Source organism: Mauremys reevesii, linkage group 4 (assembly GCF_016161935.1).
Source record: "Mauremys reevesii isolate NIE-2019 linkage group 4, ASM1616193v1, whole genome shotgun sequence".
Lineage (NCBI taxonomy): Eukaryota > Metazoa > Chordata > Testudines > Geoemydidae > Mauremys > Mauremys reevesii.
In genome coordinates this window covers 67,942,557-67,966,544 of record NC_052626.1, presented here as the reverse complement: position 1 = coordinate 67,966,544, position 23,988 = coordinate 67,942,557, and the positions used below count along the sequence as shown (strand labels likewise).

Here is a 23,988-nt window from a genome sequence, read left to right as displayed (position 1 = left end):
TTCTTTCCCCACAGAGAGCTGGTCACCTCCTCCCCATACCGTGCTGCAGAGTGCAGCTGTCTGGGAGCTGACCCTGTCTGTGAAGACAGAGGCAAAAAAAGCATTGAGTACACTAGCTTTCTCCACATCCTCTGTCACTAGGTTCCCTCCCTCATTCAGCATGTCTTCCTTTAGTCATAGAAGGAACAGTAAGTTTCAGCACCACCTGGAAGCTTCCGACCAAACCTCTCAACTTTGCGAATGCCCCCAGACTCTGACAGATTCTCCAGCCTCCTTAATATCTGAGGTCATTGGGTAAACAGACTCTGTGACTTTATGTTGAGGCTGGATTTCTGCTGTTAGCATCAAGGTGCATGCTGCAGCTTCCTGCTTTATTGCAGCAGATGTCAGTAATTGCTACTGGGCAGAGCAGCAGTTCTGTCTGGGACTGTAATGGGGGATGCCCTTGCCCCTGGAGACAGAGGAATCAAGTGGGAAGGAAGTCTAATCTGAGGTTTGTGGAAATTAGTCCCATGACTGAACTGCAGATCATGGAAATGGCAACTTATGCCTTCAAAATGATGCCCTTATGAAAGAGTGCTCTATAACTTAATAGGGCTGATGCCACTAGGGCTCCATCAAATAGGGCCCTACACAGATGATTTAGGGCCTATGGCATTTATTAGAGAATCATAGCACTGCTACAGAATTCTAGAGATTGGCTTCAAAATCACACTGCTAAATTCCATAGCAAACTTCCATAAAGCATGGAGCAGATAGGAGATGGAAAGTCAGTGGGGAATGGAATGGGGCCAGTCTACCTCAAATTCTGTATTATAATGCAGGTAACATGTCATTGGATAGTTTGAGGCAGTTGTATTATTTCTTGTTTTTATTCTGAAACTCACAGCTTCCTAAATCCTTTCCCAGACCGTCACATTCTGCCTTTTGGCTCCATCTACCCACCTACAGTACTTATATAGCCTGCCTTACTGTAATATTTGAGTGACTCACTGTTTTTATTGTATTTATCTTCACAGCACCCCTGTGAGATAGGAAACTGCCATTAGCCTAATTTTACAGCAGAAGAATTGAGGCAGAGAGAGTAAGTGAATTACCAGTATCACACAGGGATTCTGCAGTGAAGCTAGGAAATGAACCCAATCTCCCAAATCACAGGCTAGCATCCTAACCACCAGACCATCCTTCCTCTCTGGACAACTCTCTCTATCTGCTTCCTGCTCCTCCCTCCTCTCTCTCTCTTTCTCCATCCTTGGGGGAAGATGTGGAAACAAACCATTGAGAGAGAACTGGTGCAGATACAACCCTTGATCCTGGTTCCTGCCCGTAGCTTTAGGAGGGCTTTTGACGCTGCAGGCTCAATTGAGACTGAATAGTGGGATTGCCTATCTTGGATGTTGATGGATTGGGACTACGGAACAGTGAAATCTGAGCAATTCAGAGCTGGAAGAGCCTTTTATTCAGATGACTGAATTATTTTGTTTTTCAAACAAATACTGAACACAAACTTGAGAAAGGAAGTTTGTTCAAGATTCCACACTTCCCCTTCAATTCCAAATCCAGTTAGAAACAGAAAACGAGATGTGATATTCCTAGTATGTCTAAATATAACTCTTCCACTCCCCCAAAATACCTTCCAGTCCTTTATGCATTGTAAAGGGGCAAAATACCCATTTTTAACAACTCATTGCAGATCACCTTTAATCCTATTCCCCACAACAAAGTATAAAACAGTCTGAATTTGAAACCCCCCATTCAGTCTCATGTAATTCATTTACACTTTAATGGCACCCACAGCTGAGGTGTTGCAATCCTATTAGTTCTCTAGTCAGCCATCAGTATAAAGTGGTATAAACCCTCCAGCGTCGATGCAATTACATTGATATGAAGATGCTTACATAGCACAGCTATTCCTGTATGGGAAGGAGAGTAAATTATAACTGTACACAATTATATTGTTATAGCTGTGTCCACACTAGGGATTGCATTGGTGTAACTATTTTTTTTTTTTTAAGTTATGCTACCTCTAACCGAAACAGTTATACTGGTACAAAATCTGTGGGTAGACCAAGCCTTGGACTCAAAATTATAGAAACATGGTCTTTATGTATTCAGGGCTGCAAAGGCTACACAGGGACCCAGAAGCCTATTTATAGGTTTGTCCATATAGGATTCTCTTCCATCCAACATTTCTTACTGTTGCTACTACTGGTAGCAATCAATAGTGGGAAGTTTTGGGGGAAAAAACCTAGTGTGGGTCAAGGACCAAAAAAATAACAAGGATTAAAGGGTGAACTTTAGTTTTAACTCAATATTTAATTCACATGCAAGCCTAATGTGGCATGGTCAGAGGCTTGGAAAGACATATTTCATATTATATTTACCTACCATATAGGAACTAGGCCAGGAAAAGGGTTAAGTGTGTGCAAATAGAGCTTGCCTTGCATGAACTGAAGTAATATTAACACTAACATTTTAATTTTAAAGATGGGGATGAAGTTAGTGTTTACAAAAGAATGAAACTGACAGAAAACAACTGAGTCAAACATGGCCAGGGCAAGCACGTTTCAAGGTTTCCCACATAACTCTGACACATCTGACCATTTTACTTTTCAAAGTCCTGGGCCTCTTCTGAGCAGACTTCCAATGTTGCATGCTGGTGTCAAAATATGAACTGCTTAGTCAGACTAAGCAACTCTGTTTTGCTTGCTAAGTGATCTACATTTGTTCCCTACACGCGAGTGAAGTGCTAATGTATTAAAAGCACATGGAGCCCTTACAAGCCCAGAGTCCAAAAACAAGATTAGAAGCAATAGTTATGCTTATGAAAGGGGCCAACCTTGAAGACAGAGGTCCTGTATCCAAAAAGCAGAAATAGCATAGGCAAGGCAAGTTTCCCCCACTCCTTCCAGAAAATGTACTTCAGTCCTTACAGTGGGATCCCCCGCTGGGGTGACAGGGTAATTCAGTTCTTGGCCTTTCTGCTGAGACTGGTAGTCATTGGACATGGCTAAGAACCACACTTAGACTGCCATTTGGCCTTTAACTCATTTCACATAGGCTACTGAACAGCCATTAGATGGCCATGACAGTAAAACCTTAAGGCCTACTTTCCTCACATCACAAAGCGCCTAATGACAAAAATGTGTCCGTTGCTGTTTCTAGTTTGTGTTTTGTTAAGCTTTCATGAGAACATGTTTTTATAAAAGCAAATAATTTGTGACAGAACAAAAGCCTCACAAAGGCTTTACAAAATGAGCAGTACCAGCACTACGGTGACAAACTCCTTCACTCAGTGAGCTAAGCAGGTAAAGACACTTGTTTATTGTACTAAGATTGGTACATTTAACATAAGTATGCCTTGGGGTTTGATTTACAAACTTTTTCCAACAAGATTCCCCTTCTTTTAACTATTCAAAAGCCAGAAAAATACTAATCACAATAAACTAAAAGAACGTACAATACTATTTGCAGTAGAAATACCTATTAATCAAAACTATTGCACATTCAGTAAATTTAAAGATACCCTCTCTTTACTCTTAGACATTACCGAATTCTCCTGTCATAACCTTAACTAAACTTTTACTGGGAATTTTTGCTGCTGTTATGTTCTAAAATAAACTTCCCTTTCATCAGCCATTTTGATTTTCGCTAGTCACACGTGTTCATGGTATTTAGCATCATATTCTTGTTGTGAATATGAAAGCTATGCTGCCTTTATAAACATATTAAAACCCGGGAAATACATAGAGAGACTTGTGTATCTGATGCAATTTCTAATGGATTCATTTGTCAAATGAGGGCCTCCTCACTCTTTCCTATACCATCCTACTGAAAGTCTCACTAACTGGAAGAAAATCCTGATAATCCTTTGTCATCTGGTCATGGTATGTCCCACTGTAACCGGAAATTCTGACTCCTTCACCAAGGGGTTAACATATTGATTCACTCACTACCTAAACAGGCAGTAATATGCTGACAAGTACTAAAGGACACCTATATATTGCGAATGTTATCTGAGACCTCTTAAAGCTGGAATTTAATAGCTAGTTCAGCCCAGCAATGGGGGTGAACCAAATATTAAGCCACTAAAAGAATTCAGTTATCTACTTACAAGAAATACAGCCATAGGAGTCTGACTAATGAATAAAATCTACACTTCAGGTTCTACAGATTCAGTATCAACAAAAGCTAATACAAATATGCTGTTCTGAAAAAAATGCAATGTATGGCCTCCATCTGAAACCTAACGTGTGTACATGGTGCAACTAGGTGAGGATTATTTACTGACAAAACAAAATATTGTATTAATTGGCAACCCCACCCCCACCTCCCCTCATACAACTTCACTCCTCAGAGAGAGACAGAGAAGGCCTGTTATATGTGCTGCAGCCTATTTGATGACATGCATTTTGGTAATGAAAAAGGTGGTTAGCCCCTCATCATGTTAACTCTTTTCCCCCCTCCCCCCTTGTTTGTAATTTGTCTCAAGCTTTTAGGGAAATATGACTCAGAAATTAAACACACTGGCACATCTTTTGGAATACACTAACTACGGCTCTCAGCAGAGCTCGATCGAGAACGAGATTTTTTCTTGGACGAACGGGGAGATGGAGAAGAAGGCGGCACGCTAGAGTGGTGGCTCTTCTGAGAGTATTTTTTGTCAGGCGTACGACTGCGAGAGCGAGACCTACTGGTTGACCTGGAAGATCTTGCAGACTTGGACTTGCTGCGAGATCTTGAGTAGCTTCTTGAACGAGACCTGCTTCTGGGAAAAAACATTAAAGGTCTTACTCTGGAGTATTTTTAAATTAAGAATTTTAATGGATGTTAATTATTTTGAAAAAAGCTACTTTGCACCCAAAACATTTCCATCTACAGAACTCAAACCACTGCACAAAACATTCAATCACTTCAGCTACTGAGTTTCTTTTTTACTCTCCATCATTTGTAAGATCCTCATGAACTAAAACTCAGGGTATGCAAGCAATTTATACTCATCTATCAACAAAAATGCAAGCACAAGATCACAGTAGTCATTTTTTCCCCCTATAAAAGCATATGTAAATTAGGTACAATCCTTGGGACCTCAGTAAGATGTTAACATGTCTGAGTATCGCAAGAGCTCTGCAAGCTCAAAGATTTGAAAATTATATCCCTTGTTCTGCTGTCAATCTTTTTCCATTTAACAAGACAGATCTTTGTATAAACGATGGAGCGGAAATTAGCATACATTTTTATTACTTTTAATTACTAATTAATGTCAGAACAGCTTTAAAAACATACATTAATTAGTTGCTTTTTACTGGATCTCACCAGAAAGGCAGTTTTGCAAAATTCCTGAAGACTGAATAATGGAAAGAATATGAAAAGATTTGGAGGAAATTTTCACATTATAATCATTTTAATGTGGGCCAAATTTTGGATGTAATGTCTTTCATTTTGCCCATTTAGAGAAACATCAGGTTTATTCTTTATAAAATTGTCTCTCCACCAAAAAGATGGCAAATAAAACTCAAATCAGCACTAAAAATCCATCGTTTCTGAATTAACATTTTGTTTGAAACTCTTTATAGTACATCTACTGCTGGGAACTGGTTTTGTACTGTGGTATTGCAAATGACAGCAAAGGAGTTAAATACTACAACAACATGGCACAATTCTTGGCAGTGCTGATACCAACCTACAAAACTGCCAGGTCAGGCGACATACCTGTGTGATTTGCGATCTTCAATTAATTTAATTTTGCGCCCATTGAGCTCAGTGCCATCCAACTTGTCCAATGCACTCTTCATATCATCATATGATGCAAACTCCACAACACTATGGATCATCAGGAAGTCACAAAAAATAAGTTATGGGGGAAAATGGAGGAAAGAGAAAAAAAAGATTTTGTATTCATTAGAGTGGGTGGTTTGTTTTTTTTAGATCTATATGCTCAGGTTTTAACTCCTTAAAATTGATTTTCTAGCTTGATTAGTAACTGGACTGACATTGACAAAACAATCCTAACCACCTCTAATGTCCACAAGCTTCTTAAATAATATTGAATGATAAAGGGCAAACTCCTGAAGTCATCACTTGGGGGCAGATCTCAGCTGCTGTACATCAGCTGGGAGTCAATGGAGCTATGACAACGTATGGCACACCTGAGTATCAGCCTGCCCTTCATTCCTTATTTGGGTAAAATTCTGAAGGATTTCAAGATATGGCTTAAGCTTTTCAGGGAAGAAGGAATACAAATGAGCCAAGTCTGCCCCCTCCTTAGAACTTTAGCAGTAAATATAATTCCCTTCTTTAGTTGGCCTCATTTACTTCTCTCTTCCCCCAAACATGTTATCAGGGCTGCTTTAAGCTGCACCTGTCTGCAATGGGCCTCAAGGAGTTATTCTGGCAGTGGAGATTCGCCAGAGAACAGTAATGTTCCAGCCATGCTTCCTTTTCCCTGGGCTACCCACAACAAGTCCCTTAGCATATGTTTATGGACAGTCAAAATTTGTACAAAAGTTCCCTAAAAGGAAATTCGTGAACAAGAACAGTACCTTAGCTCTAAGTATGGTGATTTTTACACTTTGAAATAGCAGGAAGATTGGATCATCATTATCCTGGTATTGCCCAGATTTATACACAAATATGGATTTACCCTTCATTCCTGTTGTTTCTGTGCGCATCCACATAGGTCACCTCTCCTGCCTTTCTCATGACATCTTTCAAGTCCTGCAGCAAAAATTACAGTTCAGCTTAAACATGAAATTCACTAACAAGCTATCTGCAAGTCAAAAAAGTAAAGTTCTCTGTTAGACAGGTGACAATTTTTGCATTTAGACTTCTTTTGAAACTCAGCCTACTTAGTAACAATTACAATAATAAAAACAAATTATTGCTTTTAAATTAAGCCCATATCCCAAAAGCAGCTCTTATGAAAACATGGTGCAGCAATTAAAGCATTAATTAACATTGTAACTATACCAGATAAGGGAGTTATAGGATATTAAATGCAAACTTTTACAACTGACCATAAAAGCTATTTTGGAAAGCCTCATTTAAATGAGAATCTTGCATATTTAAAATTGCCTACATGCATATTCTCCTCCACCCCCACTTAAAGCTACATACACACAAATTAAATGCAAAATGTCTATGTTTAATTAATGCTAAGATTGTAACAAAGTGACAAACGGCAGAATATTCAGAGTTACAAGAGTATAATCTGTTTTAACTCTGATTTTTCTGGCTTTCACCAGTTTGTGTCACAACCTCAGTGTTATTTCAAAAGAGATACTTGTATTTAATTTCAACAGAGACTGAATATACACTATAGCATGTTTACTTGCCCCACAATGTGATAAAAAGAAGTGAACAAATAATGTTACAGGTGATTAAAAAGATAAATACAATTATATTTATAAGTTATTTGCAAAACTTAAAAACAATACATTCTCCAAATAATATTGCGCATTTTATAGCCCAAGGCTACTTACCGCAACATACCACAAGTGGTCAGATGATATAAGCAGGTACCTTAAGAAAACAGTCGCTTGTCCAATACCTAGCTGGCCAAGAGGAACTCCCTTACATGAGAAGGGCAGAGGAATGGCTCATAGCAATACGCTTCAGGGGGATGTACCAGAGACCCTGAAAATACTTGACAACATCCGGAAGTGGATACAGAACCTGCGGCTGACCTGTGCTAGCCAAATCGAGCTCAAACCTGGACAAACCAAGATCTAGATCGCCAAAACAGGAGTGTCATAGGAACCAAAAGGAAAATTCAGAACAGGCCAAGCCCTAGAATTTCAGCCACTAGAAACCCCAAACTCTTGGGCTCTCTCTCCTCCACACAAGAGAAACGAGGGTTAACCCAAAGCAAGGCTGTTAAAAGAGGTTCAAAATGCACTTGGTTAGAAATATGTTTGAGAAAAAAATACAAACAAAAAGCTAAGAAATAAACTTTAGAACATTTGCTACAGCATATGGAAGACTCAGTTTAATGCTTAATAAAGCTCAACAATTTAGTTCTAAAAGTGAGCATCTGAATTACACATTAGGCTGCAAAATAGTGAATACTTTTTCTTGTTTAAAATGCTTAAAAACCCAAACAATCTCATTCAGTTACCACATTTAATATATGATCCATAGCCACATTTAAAAAACATTACTGCAAACTAAACACATGTACAGTAATTCAGAGATAAAGGGTGAAATCCTGACCTTACTGAAGTCAATGAGAATTTTGCCCTGGACTTCAGTGGGGTGAGGATTTCACCCAACAAATTTAAAACTATACATTTGTTATTAAAAAAAAAATCAAAGGTTTTCTTGATCTAGAACAAAATGCTCTAATTTAGAAGTGCTGCTAAGAAAAGGAAATTAAGTAAGGCAATCACACAGAATTGCATTCTAATTTATTAAGTTGTTTTAGGTTCTACAATTTTGAGCCATCCAAACAAATGCCTAATATTTATACTCTGATTTGCTAAGGATCACGGTCATAAAAAGTTGTGTAACAGAACAAGATACGATTAAGACACTAACAATATTATTTGAAGAGAGAAGAAATATGTTTGTATAAATATAGGAAGTTTAGGACGCTGCTCTCCTTCAACCAACAGAAGGTCTTAAAACTATCTAAACTAACCTCCAAAAAAGCAATGAAATCTCACAATTCATGAGGGTTGATGTTTGGTTTCACCTCACTCACAAAAATATATCATTGTGATCCTCAGCAATTAAAAATTTAATAGACAATGTATTTTTTAAAAAAACAGAAAATTGTGAAAAAGAATAAACTTACATAATATTGTCCTAAGAAGACATGGCTTTTATGTTTCTTTTAGCAATCACAGATCTATTATCAGATCAACTATCATTTATTTTTGGGAGAACTGATAGTGTTGATGGGAAGCCAGTCATAACAAATTTGCACTGTCATAGGCACAGGTAATTAAAATTACTGGTTGTTTGGCTTTAAACACACATGGAGCCATAAAATTGGGGGGGAGGGAGGGGAATGTGACGTGGACATACATTTTAACTATTTCTCGCATCTGAAGGTGCTGGCTTTAAAAGTAGACAAATATAGTCCTGTTTCAAATTTTGGGGAGCTACACATCCAGATGCCTACAAGTTTTGAAGACAAGGTATTGTATCTATTTCATTCAAAATAGCTAATTTCTTAAAGGGAGACAAGACCAGAACTTGTCCTGGGATAAGCTAGAATCCAGTATTTTAGTAACTATCATATTTCTAGACTCATCATATTAATAGTATACTACTTTTTAATGTTTAATAGTTAGCTAATTCTGATGTATTATGGCTGCAAAATTAAACTACATTTGTACAGGGAATTTTACTTTAAATTGTAACATTTTAGAGAGAAGTAATTGTCTTTTAAAACAGTTTTGCTATAATTTGTCACACTTCTAGCTTACCAAGTACTTTAATTGTATATGTCCACAAATCTAGAAGAAATGGCACATTGTCCGCCTTAAATCATCTCTAATGGACCAGTGCCAAGATTCACAGTAATTTCACACTGAGCCTACAAAGTGCAAAGCTGGTCAGGAGTGCTTACATTAGCACTAGCGTACTTAGCACGTGCAAAATGTGTCAGAACATTCTCAACTTTCAGGTTAAGCATTCAAGAAATTTTTCCCCAAACTTTTAGGTATGGATATGTTCACATGCTCAGGTAACCACAAAAGATTTATTATGGTGAATCTGAATTAAGAAGATGTAAATCTAACATGTAATTAGTAGGAATAAAGCCATTACAAATATTCAAAAGTAAAAGTTATTGCAAGATCCAATTTCCAAGCTGTCAATTAATTTTAACGTAAATACCTCCATTAAATTATTGCTTTCCTCAAGACTCCATTTTAGCTTTTACTCCTCCCTCAATGTTACCTCTACAAGATCAGTGATTTTTAGAGCTTCATATACAGAGTAGTTGTGTAGTATGTACTAGAGGGATTTAGATGAAGTCCACTTGTCTGCTGAATCAAGTTTAAAACCGATCAGAGGTTTATTATTTAATATAGAATCATATAATCAAATATTGTGCTCTCCATATCAAAGGATGGCACATACCTTTGTAAACTTAAGTCCCAATTCTGCCACTGGATCCACATAGGTGGAACCCTGCACCATTAACATCAGTGAAACTGCAGACAGGCACAGAATGTTTGCCCTTGCAGATCTTGTTGCAGGAACCAGAGCCTTAAACTAACACAATCTATCCATGTCCGTCTCTTCAATATACAAACAAAATCCATCTATGTTCATTAATGCACTGTTTATTTTATTTTTTAAAAAGACCTAATTTGTTGATTCTACTTTTTGTAAGTAGTATGGGCTTAGCAATAGATATTTCTGTTGAGAAGCCCACAAAGAAAAGTTAATTCCTTATAATGAGTATATTAGAAAAATACACACATTAATATAAAAACAGTGATCATGTGGTCATTCTTTTTAAGCCAGCTAAGGATTAGAAAAAGTTGCAGACATCACAAATGCAGTGATATAGCTTTAAAAATAATTTTAAAGAGAGTTTATCTGAACCCCTGCAGTAAGTACACTATGGCTAAGTGCCTTTCTTGGAATTTGCTTTATTCATGCAGTATTAATGGATTCTTCTCAATCATGCTGCACCTCAAAAAAATGTTTAGCGCAATTAAAAAAAGACTACAAGTTTCAATCAGAACAAAAATGTAAACTCAAAGGTGTGGAAATCTCAAATATTCCATCCTAGTAAACTGATTAATGATTTAGATGTTACAAATGTAACCCCAAATTAAAAGATAATCCAAAGGATCACCAGCTGAAAATCATAACCAAGCAAGAACCACTAGCTTCCCAACTACAAAATGTCAACTATGATACCTATTTGTAGTTTTGAAAATTAGTTACTCTTAAGTGTTGGAATATATAATTCAAGCACTTTTTTTACTTTTAATAAAAATATTTATTATGGCTTTAATACACAATTAGATTGCAAACTGCCTCCTTAAGGGCAGGAAATAAAATGCTCTGAATAAAATGTATTAAAGATAAAAAAAAGATTGAAATCTAACTCACCTGCCAGCTGATCCGTGAAGAAAGGTTTTCAACTATAATTCTGTGTTCAGTACGAACAGGAGGTCCATACCAGCTATAAGAAATCAGAGACAATAAAATACATTTCCCCAAAGCAGAGTATTTAAAACTCTTACACACAAGCTCATGTGTTCTGACAGCTTGCTGATGGAGTTAAATACTAATTATTTTCCTTACAGATGGAGTGCAGATTAGATTCTCCCTGGTTAACTCTATGTTATATTTAAAAGCATACACCCATTATAAGAGTGGAAGTGCTGACATTAGCAATAAATTAGTATTTCAATGGGAAAACTTTACATCAAGCAGTCAATATAGATGACATTTTCAGATCTATTGAAGACTAATTTATTTTCATTAAATTAGTTCAGACAAAAAAGTATAATCTAAGTACTCTAATGGCTTTGGTCATATTGCCTCTGGAAGCTACTCTCACTGAAGGTGTAATTACTTCCTTGCAGACAAGGGGCAAATTCTGCCTTTTGAAGTCAAAGAGACACATGCATGCATCTGAAGACAATTTAGCCCAATGGTTCTCAATTCCCAAGCACTTGCTAACGTCTGGATATGCCAATGTGCCCCTATGGCAGTTTCTTATGGGTCAGAATATTTTGACTTCAAGAAACACAACATGAAGCCAACTGGTTGCATACAAGTGGCAGTGGCACTTTGTGAATAAAAGAAATATTCATGCCATGTAATGTTACTGAAAGGAATTACTATATAGTAGTTTTAAATGAATATTGATTAAACGTTTGTTTTAAAGAAGCTAAATATAAAGCTTGGTTTATATCTATTTGTATAAAAAGGAACAAGAAAAGGTCTGATTGAGAGTTATGGGGGATGGAGAGGAGGGAGAGTAAGTCTCTAACAGGCAAGCAGTGCTCCCAATCCCAACAACTCTAATAGAGGGTTTGAGAACCATTGGGGAGTTTGGAAAAAGCACATTGGCTTTTGAAGAGATAATATACAGTTCTATTAATGGCGTTATGTTGGACTTCTATCAGAATAGTGGGAGAACAACAACAGTACAGTGAAAAGATAAATGTTTTCCACTTGACTGTTCTTCCACTCAGCTGTTTCTGGTAAAGGCTATCAAGAGAGTTACAAGGCATTGATAGCAATTTAAGCCAATCAGATGACTTAGAACATTTTTTTCATCCCTTCCAATTTATGTCTCACACAATCACAATTCAAAGAGGTTGTTCTGCTACTGTGGGCACCCTTGTGTTTAGTTATATTATTTAAATGAAACAGACTTGGGTACTTACTGTAGTACTAAGTACATCCAAGGACACAGTTTCATGCATTCTTAGTTTTGGATAAATAAACCAATTGTCATTGCTCCCTAGTCTGTCCTTTTACTCTCACACGAGGTGCATACGAAATGACAAATACAGAGAAGGACTGTCTAGTGTGTGTGTGCGCATGCATGTGTGTAAAATTTTACTTGCCCTGGCACAAAAACCCCACTTACTGTTATGAAAGAATTATATGATAGAAAATTAACACACATCATTGGGGTCACACCTTAAGTTAATTTGTTTGTCTAGATGCCAGAATCACTCAGTGTTACGGTTCTTTCAACTCCACGCCTCATCCCATAAAATGTAGCCCTAATGGTGTGTACCGATTTGTACACTGAAGCATAGGTAATTTGATTTCAGCGCATACCTCAAAGTGTCCCAATTTTTTTCAGAACATCCAGATCTTCAGAGCATTTAAACAGAAGTCCCAGAGTCCCAAAACTGGCAGGCTGAGTCCCATTTTTTCATTATTTCAAACGGTAGTCTCTTCCTGTCTGGCACCGGGTGTCTGACGTCATGAACATGGCCACAACGTCAGATGCCCACGACCTTCAATCACACTTCCTACTTTAAAAGTTCACTTTTAGCCTGGACCTCGGATCAATCCTACCGCATCAAGGTCACTGTCGCTAAAGAAAAAAGAATCTAATTAGCATACTTGCATATGCAAATTAGATGCCCCAGATTTTACTGGTCTGTGGTTGGGAGGAACTCTGCCTCTGAAACAACTTCAGAGAGGTTAAGAATTATATTTCAGTGAAATGTTTATCCTTCTTTCAAAAACTACTCTGCATAGTCCACAGTTACTCATTCATACATCAGTTCAAATGGTTTACTTTAGAAATAACAATTTAAAGTAAAAAACGAAGTGGTGCTGTGTTATTTAACTATGCAAAATATATCATTTACGAAAATACATCATCAATACACAAAGATAACACTATCATTAAATAATTCAAAGTAATACTTTTTCACACATACTGTATATCCAGCATATGTAGTAGATACATGTTCTGTACTGTAACTGTTTTTAAATTCCATCCATGGACGGAGATTGTCCTTTAGGGGGTCACTTTCTTTTCAGTCAGCAACTTTTGCCTTTTTGTATTTTTATACTGATGGCTGTATATGCTACCACTTTGTCCCTACAACAGCGGTTCTTACCATGATCTATGAGACCCCACCCCAGTGTTTGCTGAATTAAACTTTTTAGAACCAGACAATGGGAAATTTGGAAACTTGGTAGGTTAGATGATTCACGAGAGGAACTTTCAAGTAAAATGGTTGACAGAATTTATGCTGGAGAACCAATGCTGTACAGTAACATTAAACCCATGACACATCGCTTAGATAGAGAGATGCCCCAGTTGAGAAACATATGATCTCAATATTAAAAAATTAATAAACTTACAAGGGTTTTTTAATTACAATATTTTTTTAAAATATAGAGTTGGTCTTCCAATATGAATCACAAAAGGTTTTGGGACAGATACATACTGGGAAGTATTTATGACTTCTTTCCTTGCTGACTCATGCAACTTTGTATTGGCAGTTTCAGACAACGTCAATTAACACCTAAGATTTTCTATTGGTTTCAAAAGAAGTCATTATACTGACTTGACATCTGTAATTAGCTACCTAGTTATGTTAGGAAAAAGCCTAAAAAAGAATGGGTCAACCCAGTGGCTCAGTGTTGTACTCAGCATCATACAGGCCAGTACGGAGTGCAAGCACAGGAGTGTATTTGTTCAGGAGCAGTGGGGTACAGAGGGACCACTCAAGTTGCTAACAGCAAATCCCTCGTGTCAATTAAGGAGCAGCAATGATTGGCTCAAAGGTGTCCCATCTTGTCCTCCTCAGCCAGAAAAATAAATGGCTACAAGATACAGGGGTGTCAGTACTGGGTTCCTCAACAGTATGTAAGGATGTGGGGCTCCCCCTATCTCTACCAACAGGAAGAAGAAAAAACAATGTTTTAAGCACAGTGAATCCCCAGTTATTTTATATGCAGTAAATTGAGACCAAATCACTCACCTAGGTCCACTGCTACGTGACTGGTAATAATTGAACCGTTGTGGAAATCTGCCTCTGCCTCCCCCTCTTCGTGCCCTGGCATGTTCAATTGTAACTCTTAAACATGAGGGAAAAAAAATCTGTAACTACTTAAGTCACTCCAATCCTTTGCAATAGGAAGTACACATGCAGAATCAAGAGAGGTCCTGCCCTTAGTTTTTATTTGATGCAGCATAGCAGAATCAACAGCAGATATTTCATAAGCATCCAAAACATTAAATCTAAACAGCAGACCTGTAGTAAATTTCATGGAAACATTGAGAGTTAATGGTCAGAAAGGAAGAACAAGAGTCTATAAACAGCATCAAGTTATGGAAAGAAAAGGCCCACACTGATGGTTTAAGATAAATATGGAAGTTGTTTTTAGCTCATTAAGTAACTTATTGGTTTCTTATGTACAATAACTGTTTGGCACTCTTGTAAATCATACATATGCTAAGAGGTACTGATCAATTTCTGGAAGTGACAGATGGACTAATGAGGAGAAGAGTGAAATGAATGGATTTGACATTTCTGGTAAGATTGCATCTGTTCATTTGGGGAAGAGACATAACATATTGAGGGAAAACAAATTCCTAACAACTCTGTCCAAACCTCTTCCCCCTCCCCAAAAACAAAACAAAAAAACAAAAACAGCCCCCCCCCCCCCAAAAAAAACCAGTTGAATTCTATGCTACAATACAAACTAAGCATATCCTGATGGAGGATTGGGGGCCTAACGGACCCCTCCACCTACATGGAGATCTGTCAGGGATCCACCTGAACCAGATGTTGGAGCAGAGCCTAGTGCATCATATTTGGGGTATAAAACTTATTTAGTGCTTTAGGAAAAAAATATATATTTGATGTTTACCTTTCATTGCACAGTTCTTTACCATTCAGTTCATAAACTGCATCATCAGCATCTCTGTGGTCTTCAAACTCCTAGAAAAGAAACAGGAATAAGCATCAGAGATTTATAATGATACAATCACATTTCCCACTAGAGTATTCTTTTCCATATCCTCTTAAAAATGTGTATATATTTAAGAGCTACACAGTGCAGCAAGCATCAACTAGCAGGTCTATATCCTTAAAGCAGAACATAGTGAAAACTGATGAACATTTACAGACTTTTACACTGAGAATTATTCTCCTTCTCATTTACACTAATGTATAAGAAAGGCTGTATTGAGTCAGAGCAAATGTCCATCTAGCCCAGTAGCCTGTCTACCAACAGTGGCCAATGCCAGGTGCCCCAGAGGGAGTGAACCCAACAGGCAATGATCAAGTGATCTCTCTCCTGCCATCCATCTCCACCCTCTGACAAACAGAGGCTAGGGACACCATTCCTTACCCATTCTGGTTAATATCCATTAACGGACTTAACCTGAATGAAATTATCCAGTTCTCTTTTAAATGCTGTTATAGTCCTAGCGTTCACAACCTCCTCAGGCAAGGAGTTCCACAAGTTGTCTGTGTGCTGTGTGAAGAAGAACTTCCTTTTATTGGTTTTAAACCTGCTGCCCATTAATTTCATTTGGTGGCCCCTAGTTCTTGTATTATAGGAACAAGTAAATAACTTTTCCTTATTTACTTTCTCTACATCACTCATAATTTTATATACCTCGATCATATCCCCCCTTAGTCTCCTCTTTTCCAAGCTGAAAAGTCCTAGCCTCTTTAATCTCTCCTCATATGGGACCCGTTTCAAACCCCTAATCATTTTAGTTGCCCTTCTCTGAACCTTTTCTAATGCCAGTATATCTTTTTTGAAATGAGGAGACCACATCTGTACACAGTAAAGTTCTGGAACAGCATTCCAAGGGGAGTAGTGGGGGCAAAAGACATATCTGGCTTTAAGACTAAGCTTGATAAGTTTATGGAGGGGATGGTATGATGGGATAGCCTAATTTTGGCAATTAATTTGGCAATTGATCTTTGATTATCAGCAGGTAAGTATGCCCAGTGGTCTGTGATGGGATGTTAGATGGGGTGGGAACTGAGTTACTACAGAGAATTCTTTCCTGGGTGCTGGTTGGTGAGGCTTGCCCACATGCTCAGGGTTTAATTGATCGCCATATCTGGGGTTGGGAAGGAATTTTCCTCCAGGGCAGACTGGCAGACGCCCTGGAGGTTTTTCGCCTTCCTCTGCAGCTTGGTGCACGGGTCACTTGCTGGAGGAGTCTCTGCAGCTTGAGGTCTTCAAACCACAATTTGAGGACTTCAGTAACTCAGACATAGGTTAGGGGTTTGTTCCAGGAGTGGATGGGTGAGATTCTGTGGCCTGCATTGTGCAGGAGGTCAGACTAGATGATCATAATGGTCCCTTCTGACCTTAAAGTCTATGAGTCTATGTGGGCATACCATGGATTTATATAAGAGCAATAAGATACTCTCCGTCTTATTTTCTATCCCCTTTTTAATGATTCCTAACATCCTGTTTGCTTTTTTGACTGCCACTGCACCCTGCGTGGATGTCTTCAGAGAACTATCCACGATGACTCCAAGATTTTTTTCTTGATTCATTGTAGCTAAATTAGCCCCCCATCATATTGTATGTATAGCTGGGGTTATTTCTTCCAATGTGCATTACTTTACATTTATCCACACTAATTTTCATTTGCCATTTTGTTTCCCAATCACTTAGTTTTGTGAGATCTTTTTGAAGTTCTTCACAGTCTGCTTGGTCTTAACTATCTTGAACAGTTTAGTATCATCTGCAAACTTTGCCACCTCACTGTTTACCCCTTTCTCCAAATCATTTATGAATAAGTTGAATAGGATTGGTCCTAGGACTCACCCTTGGGAGACACCACTTGTTACCCCTCTCCATTCTGAGAATTTACCATTTATTCCTACCCTTTGTTCCCTATCTTTTAACCAGTTCTCAATCCATGAAAGGACCTTCCCTCTTATCCCATGACAGCTTAATTTACGTAAGTGCCTTTGGTGAGGGACCTTGTCAAAGGCTTTCTGGAAATTTAAGTACATAATGTCCACTGGATCCCCGTTGTCCACATGTGTGTTGACCCCTTCAAAGAACTCTAATAGATTAGTAAGACACGATTTCCCTTTACAGAAACTATGTTGACTTTTGCCCAACAATTTATGTTCTTCTAGGTGTCTGACAATTTTATTCTTTACTATTGTTTTCAACTAATTTGCCTGGTACTGACATTAGACTTACCGGTCTGTAATTACGGGGATCACCTCTACGGCCCTTTTAAAATATTGCCGTTACATTAGCTAGCTTCCAGTCATTGGGTACAGAAGCCGATTTAAAGGACAGGTTACAAACCATAGTTAATAGTTCCGCAACTTCACATTTGAGTGCTTTCAGAACTCTTGGGTGAATGCCATCTGGTCCTGGTGACTTGTTACTGTTAAATTTATCAATTAATTCCAAAATCTCCTTTAGTGACACCTCAATTTGTGACAATTTCTCCAATTTGTCACCTACAAAAGCTGGCTCAGGTTTGGGAATCTCCCTAACACCCTCAGCTATGACGACTGAAGCAAAGAATCCATTTAGTTTCTCTGCAATGACTATCGTCTTTAAGCGCTCCTTTTGTACCTCGATCATCCAGGGGACCCACTGGTTGTTTAGCAGGCTTCCTGCTTCTGATGTACTTAAACATTTTGTTATTACCTTATGAGTTTTTGGCTAGCCGTTCAACTCCTCTTTGGCTTTTCTTATTATATTTTTACACTGAATTAGGCAGTGTTTATGTTCCTTTCTATTTACCTCACTAGGATTTGACTTCCACTTTTTAAAAGACGCCTTTTTATCTCTCACTGCCTCTTTTACATGGCTGTTAAAGCACAGTGTCTCTTTTTTAGTTCTTTTATTGTGTTTTTTAATTTGGGGTATACATTTAAGTTGAGCCTCTATTATAGTGTCTTTGAAAAGCGTCCACGCAGCTTGCAGGGATTTCACTTTAGTCACTGTACCTTTTAATTTCTGTTTAACTAACCCCCTCATTTTTGCATAGTTCCCCTTTCTGAAATTAAATGCCACAGTGTTGGGCTGTTGAGGTGTTCTTCCCACCACAGGGATGTTAAATGTTATATTATGGTCACTATTTCCAAGCAGTCCTGTTATAGTTACCTTTTGGACCAGCTCCTGTGCGCCACTCAGGACTAAATTGAGAGTTGCCTCTCCCCTTGTGGGTTCCCATACCAGTTGCTCCAAGAAGCAGTCATTTAAAGTATCGAGAAATTTTGTCTCTGCATTTCATCCTGAGGTGACATGTTCCCAGTCAATATGGGGATAACTGAAATCCCCCACTATTACTGAGTTCTTAATTTTGATAGCCTCTCTAATTTCTCTTAGCATTTCATCATCACGATCAGTGTCCTGGTCAGGTGGTCGATAATAGATTCCTAATGTTATAGTCTCATTAGAGCATGAAATTACTATCCATAGAGATTATATGGAACATGTGCATTCACTTAAGATTTTTACTTCATTTGATTCTACATTTTCTTTCACATATATTGCCATCCCCCTCCCCCCCCCGGCACGACTTGTTCTGTCCTTCCGATATATTTTGTACCCTGGAATGACTGTGTCCCATTGATTGTCCTCAGTCCACCAGGTTTCTGTGATGCCTATTATATCAATATCCTCCTTTACCACGAGGCGCTCTAGTTCACCCATCTTATTATTTAGACTTCTAGCATTTATATACAAGTACTTAAAAAAAATTGTCACTGTTTATTTGTCTGCCCTTTTCTGATATGTCCGATTCTTTTATGTGAATGTTTCTTGCCTGATCTGGCCCCTAGATTATCCTCTTCCATCTTCTCCTCCTGACTAAAACCTAGAGAATCTCTATCAATAGACTCTCCTCTAAGAGAAGTCTCTGTCCGATCCTCGTGCTCCTCTGCAGCAGTCGGCTTTCCCCCATCACTTAACATTAAAAAGGTTGCAAACCAGTTTTTAAACTAAGTGCCAGCAGTGTGGTTCCACTATCTCCACTGATTACAGTGAGTTAGTCCCGAGAAGATCATCAGATCCTTTATATGGATATGTTATGAGCTAACAAGTCCCTTATTCTATGTATTCTTATCAGAGGAGGAAGGATAATCTTGCGATTAGGGTACTGGATTGGGAGTCTGGTTCCTATTCATAAACCTGTCTCAGATTACCTTGGGGAATTCACTTAGGCCAATATTTTAAAGTTTCCCTGGAGTTGGGTACCTATATAAGAATGTTCCTGAGTTTCAGCAGTGCTTAGCACCCACATCTCCTATTGACTTCAGTTAGAGTTGTAGATGCGCAGAGTTTCAGAAACAAATACCAGGCCACGTATTTAGGCACCTAACTTTAGGTCACTATGGTTTGAAAAATTGTGTCTTTATCCTCTTTCTTTACAGTATTCTATAAAATTTAATCTAAAAGAAAAAAAAATCTATGAAATGATCTCTAAAATGATAAATCAGTCCTCTTGTCTTGTACTTAAGCAATAAATACACAAAGAAACATGTTTTAACAATATTAAGAGTGCTTTAGCTATTTAGTACCTCCAGTTGCATTGCTCATTGACACCACACAGAAAGCAAGATCAGCAGCACTTGCATTTTGAATGCTTAACACAAAATCTGCTTTCATAACTATAGCTAAAATGACTGAACATCTCATGGAAGAAAATAATGTAGAGACAATCTGAACTCCTTACTCAGCACCTTACATCATGAACAGTCCCACTGAAATCACTCACACATTAATATGCTATACACTGAGTAAGGATATCAGAATCTGCCCCTTAATGGTTAAAGCAGAAGACCAAGAGTCGAGTGTTATGGATTCCATTCATAGCTCTACTACAGACTTGCTGTGTGACTTCTGCCAAGTCACTTAATCTGTTACTCAGTTCACCAGTACGTAAAATGGAAATATTACTTAATAGAGAATACTGAGGCTTTCGTTAGTACATTAAAGTGCTTTAAGGTCCCTGATGAAAAGTGCTATTAGAGCTAAATTTTATAATTTGCTAGTGGCTTGATGACTATTGAAGAGGGAGTGCAACAACTACTGAATTCCATTCATTTGTGGGGTTTCAAAAGAAAAACACTTTCAAAACCATTTTTGGCAACAACTGGCACCAAGCCATTCTTTAGAGCAGTAATATTCAGACTGATGCTCACGAGCCGCAAGTGGCTCTTTAATGTGTCTCCTGCAGCTCTTTGCAGCACGTGATAATAAATCACACCATTTTTTAATAACAAATCTAAGTTATTAACCAATCAGGATGTTTTTACTATATTATTTTATCAACTATAATTGGTTAATAACACTTGGTCAATCATTTAACTGTGAGACATATATATATATATATATATATATATATATATAAAACCTAAATATTTACCATCATACTGTTTAAATATGAATATATAGTACTATAGTAAATGAAACAATGAATTCACACTACTTTTGTGTAATGTTGATCACTAATTTGGCTCCTGAAACACTGAGATCTAAGTATCACGGCTTTAGAGAACTGGCCAAAGCACTAAAATAATGTAAAAACTGCAGTATAAGCTTTTTTTCCTTCAATTTCTTGTAAAACCCAATCTTTTCCCCCAGAACAAAAGTCCGCTGAGTTTTACACTTGAGTGAATTGTTATAGGGTAGTTAGTGTCCTCAAAAATAAGGGTGACATCCTGATCCCCATTGAAGGCAATGGCAAAACTCCCACTGAATTCAGAACCAAGATTTCATCAAGTTTTAAAAGGAAACATGGACAAAATTGCTGTTGAACAAAAACTAACCTAGAGTGGGAAAAATCTGAATTAAGCTCATATGAAAAGCAATTTAAAGCACAAACATTTTCCATTTCACTATTGAACTGTTACAGTTTCAAACATTTCTTCCCTAAGTGATGTCCCCTCCCTGCTAGTAAGCTAACTGAGCCTGTAATCGCATAAACGAGGAAGCATGAGGATACACCTACCACAAACCCAAAACCATTTTTCAGATTGATTTCACGTATATGTCCATATCCTTTGAAGAACTTCTCCACATCCCGCTCCCGGGCATGTGGGCTCAAACGTCCAACGAAGACACGACAGCCACTCATTTTAGTTTAAAGGTGAAACTGTAAAACAACAGTTGTTTAATTAGCATGATTCATCATAAACTAAAAATAGCTTAATCAGAGTCATTTCTAAATGAAGCCCCAGAAATCCTGGTCACTGGTCAAATTAGATACTCAAAACAACAAAATCCAAACCATGTTAGAAATAGGATTCCTCTTTATAGTGAGAGAAATCCTTTATTACAGTCTTAAGTAGAATGTACATGGAAGAACCCGTAGGTTGTTTTTTAAAGTATAAAAAATATTGCTTGATAGCTGCCCTTTGATAAAGGAATTATTTCAGCATCAGGCAATGCACATGGCCATCACAGAATGTGAAAACTAACTACAGAGTAAGATTATTCACTCTTGGAGAAGTATTCTTCTGATACAGAGAAACAAGGGACTAGTTTTCTGTTTGGGGGCATCAGATCCAACTAGCACAGCCTGTGAAATGCAAGCACACTAATAAACTACAAAGCTTTCACATATTTTGTATATGAAATATTGCAAGAGCACTGGACATACAGCAATTATGTATTTAAATGGCTGCATAGTTCACTGATCAGACAATGTTACACCAATTTTATCTGCTCTTTGAACAGTGGATATGATTTGAAGTGACCAAAAAGGAATCCTGTTAACTCAGTAGATCGCCACTTTCTGCGTATGCAGAATCATGTTTGGTTACTCTTCTGAAAAGAAGGGCTTTTTTGTTTGTTTACTGTTTTTGTTCCTTCAGAGCCAACCCAGCTATTGGGTAGTGATCTAAAGCGTAAACTGGCTCATACATCTTTGCCCTGCTTTCAGTCCCTTGCTGGTACATTTCCTTGCATACTCCTTCTCTCCCTTAGCTGGTTCTGGCTTACAGTAGCAAGTTTTCAACTTTGCCAGTCATCTTAAACAACAACTTCCACAGAAAACTACTAGGTCCCAGACATCAAGCTAGCTGGGCATCTACCAACATTAGGTAGTAACTTTCTGATAACAAGGTATGTCTTTTTTTAAAAACTCAGCAACAGAAAATCATAAGATCTTATATGAACAAGTGAATATGGTGAGTTTTAATTGTTTAGATATTCCTTATTTGTGTAGTTGCATTCCTCTTGGTACAGAGTTTGGTACGTACTTGCAGAGGCCTTTCTAGTTATAAGCAAGCTAGGCAGCTGCTTGGGGTGGCAGATTTCTGGGCAGCAGTCTAGGCTGGCATATTAGCCCATACCTTACCCTAGTCACAATAAAATGGTGGTTGGGCCAAACCCGAGCTGTGCTGTGACCCCTGCACACCCAAGGCCATTTGCTCAAATTTGGCCCAGCCAACCACCCCATTTGCTCAAATGGGGCCCAGCCAACCACCCCTCTGTCATGATGGGAGAAAAGGCCAGGCCAGGTCCAAACTGGAGTGACATCCGGAGAGGGTGAGTGTTGCCTAGGCCTGGAGATTACCTTGTGCCACCTTTACATACTTGCTACGTAACATGGTGAAAGAGAAGTTAATAAGCTGAAATAGAGCAGGTACTGCAATTTCTTGCAGAGTGAATAGATCAAGTACTGAAACATCAAAGATTAGTGTTTCCCAGCCACAGATAAAAACCAAACAGACCAAACTTGCTTGCTAACACACAAAAAGATCTCCACACTCCTGACTTACAAAGCACCCGAGAGCAGGCCCCGCACCGCAGGCTCAGGGAAATGGGGCGTTGCGAAGCGCTTAGCAAGCAATGACGAGAGAGAAGGAACAGCCATCTAGCCCCGCCGGGAGCAGAACCCGCGGGAAGAGCGATGTGTAGCGGGAGCGGCCGCGCGGGGGAAGGGCTCTGGGAGCACAGCGGCAATGGCCGGGGGGGGCGGACCGGGGGCTCCTGGGCGGGTCCGAGCGAGGCAGGTAGGGCCGGTGGCGCTGGGCGGGAAGCACGAGGCGGCGGGGGAGGGGCAGGTCTCTCCTGCCCGAGGTGGCGCAGGCCGCGCGGGCTGCTCGGTGCGTCACGCCGGGGCTCGCGAGTCGCTCCGTTTGCGCAACTTCGCAACCCACGGATCAGGTACCGCCCCTCCCCCAAACACCCCCCCCCGCCCGTGACCGCCGGTTCCCTCCCAAATCCCCTCTGCTCCCACAATCCATCCCCTCCCCACCGCCCCTTTCCCGGCTCCCTCAGGTTCGCGGGGAGAAGATAGTCACCCGTGGGGGGCCGCTGGGTCCAGCCAGACCCTGGGAGCGCAGCGCACGGTACCTCTCTCTCCTCCGCCGCAATATGGCGGCGCCAGTCCGGAGAGGAAGGAGGCAACCACAGAACCCTGCTATTGGCGCGCCGCCGCCGGACTACACCTCCCAGTACGCAACGCGCCGCCTTGCCCCGCCCCAACAGCCGCCTGGACGTGCCGCTGCGGAACTGCCGGCGCACTGCACGCTGGGAGTTGTAGGACCGATGCCAAGAGGAGCTGCGCGCTGGAGC

The 23,988-nt window shown here is 39.1% G+C and overlaps 1 protein-coding gene across 3 annotated transcripts; it reads right to left on the bottom strand.

The window, feature by feature from the left end:
- Positions 1–3,301: 3,301 nt before the first annotated feature.
- LOC120403907 (serine/arginine-rich splicing factor 5-like) lies at positions 3,302–23,903 on the bottom strand. Of its 3 annotated transcripts, none has more exons than XM_039535858.1 (8): positions 23,767–23,903; positions 21,416–21,559; positions 15,328–15,398; positions 14,436–14,531; positions 11,077–11,149; positions 6,644–6,717; positions 5,713–5,823; positions 3,302–4,768 (listed from the first exon to the last, which is right to left on the bottom strand). In XM_039535858.1, the coding sequence occupies exons 2-8, from the start codon at positions 21,539–21,541 to the stop codon at positions 4,549–4,551; spliced, it is 771 nt and encodes a 256-aa protein (XP_039391792.1). In that variant the 5' UTR covers positions 21,542–21,559; positions 23,767–23,903; the 3' UTR covers positions 3,302–4,548. The 3 variants fall into 3 exon arrangements, with proteins under 3 accessions (XP_039391792.1, XP_039391791.1, XP_039391793.1); XM_039535857.1 differs by having other exon boundaries at positions 23,715–23,860; XM_039535859.1 differs by having other exon boundaries at positions 3,302–4,765; positions 23,715–23,860.
- Between the last annotated feature and the right edge of the window lie 85 nt (positions 23,904–23,988).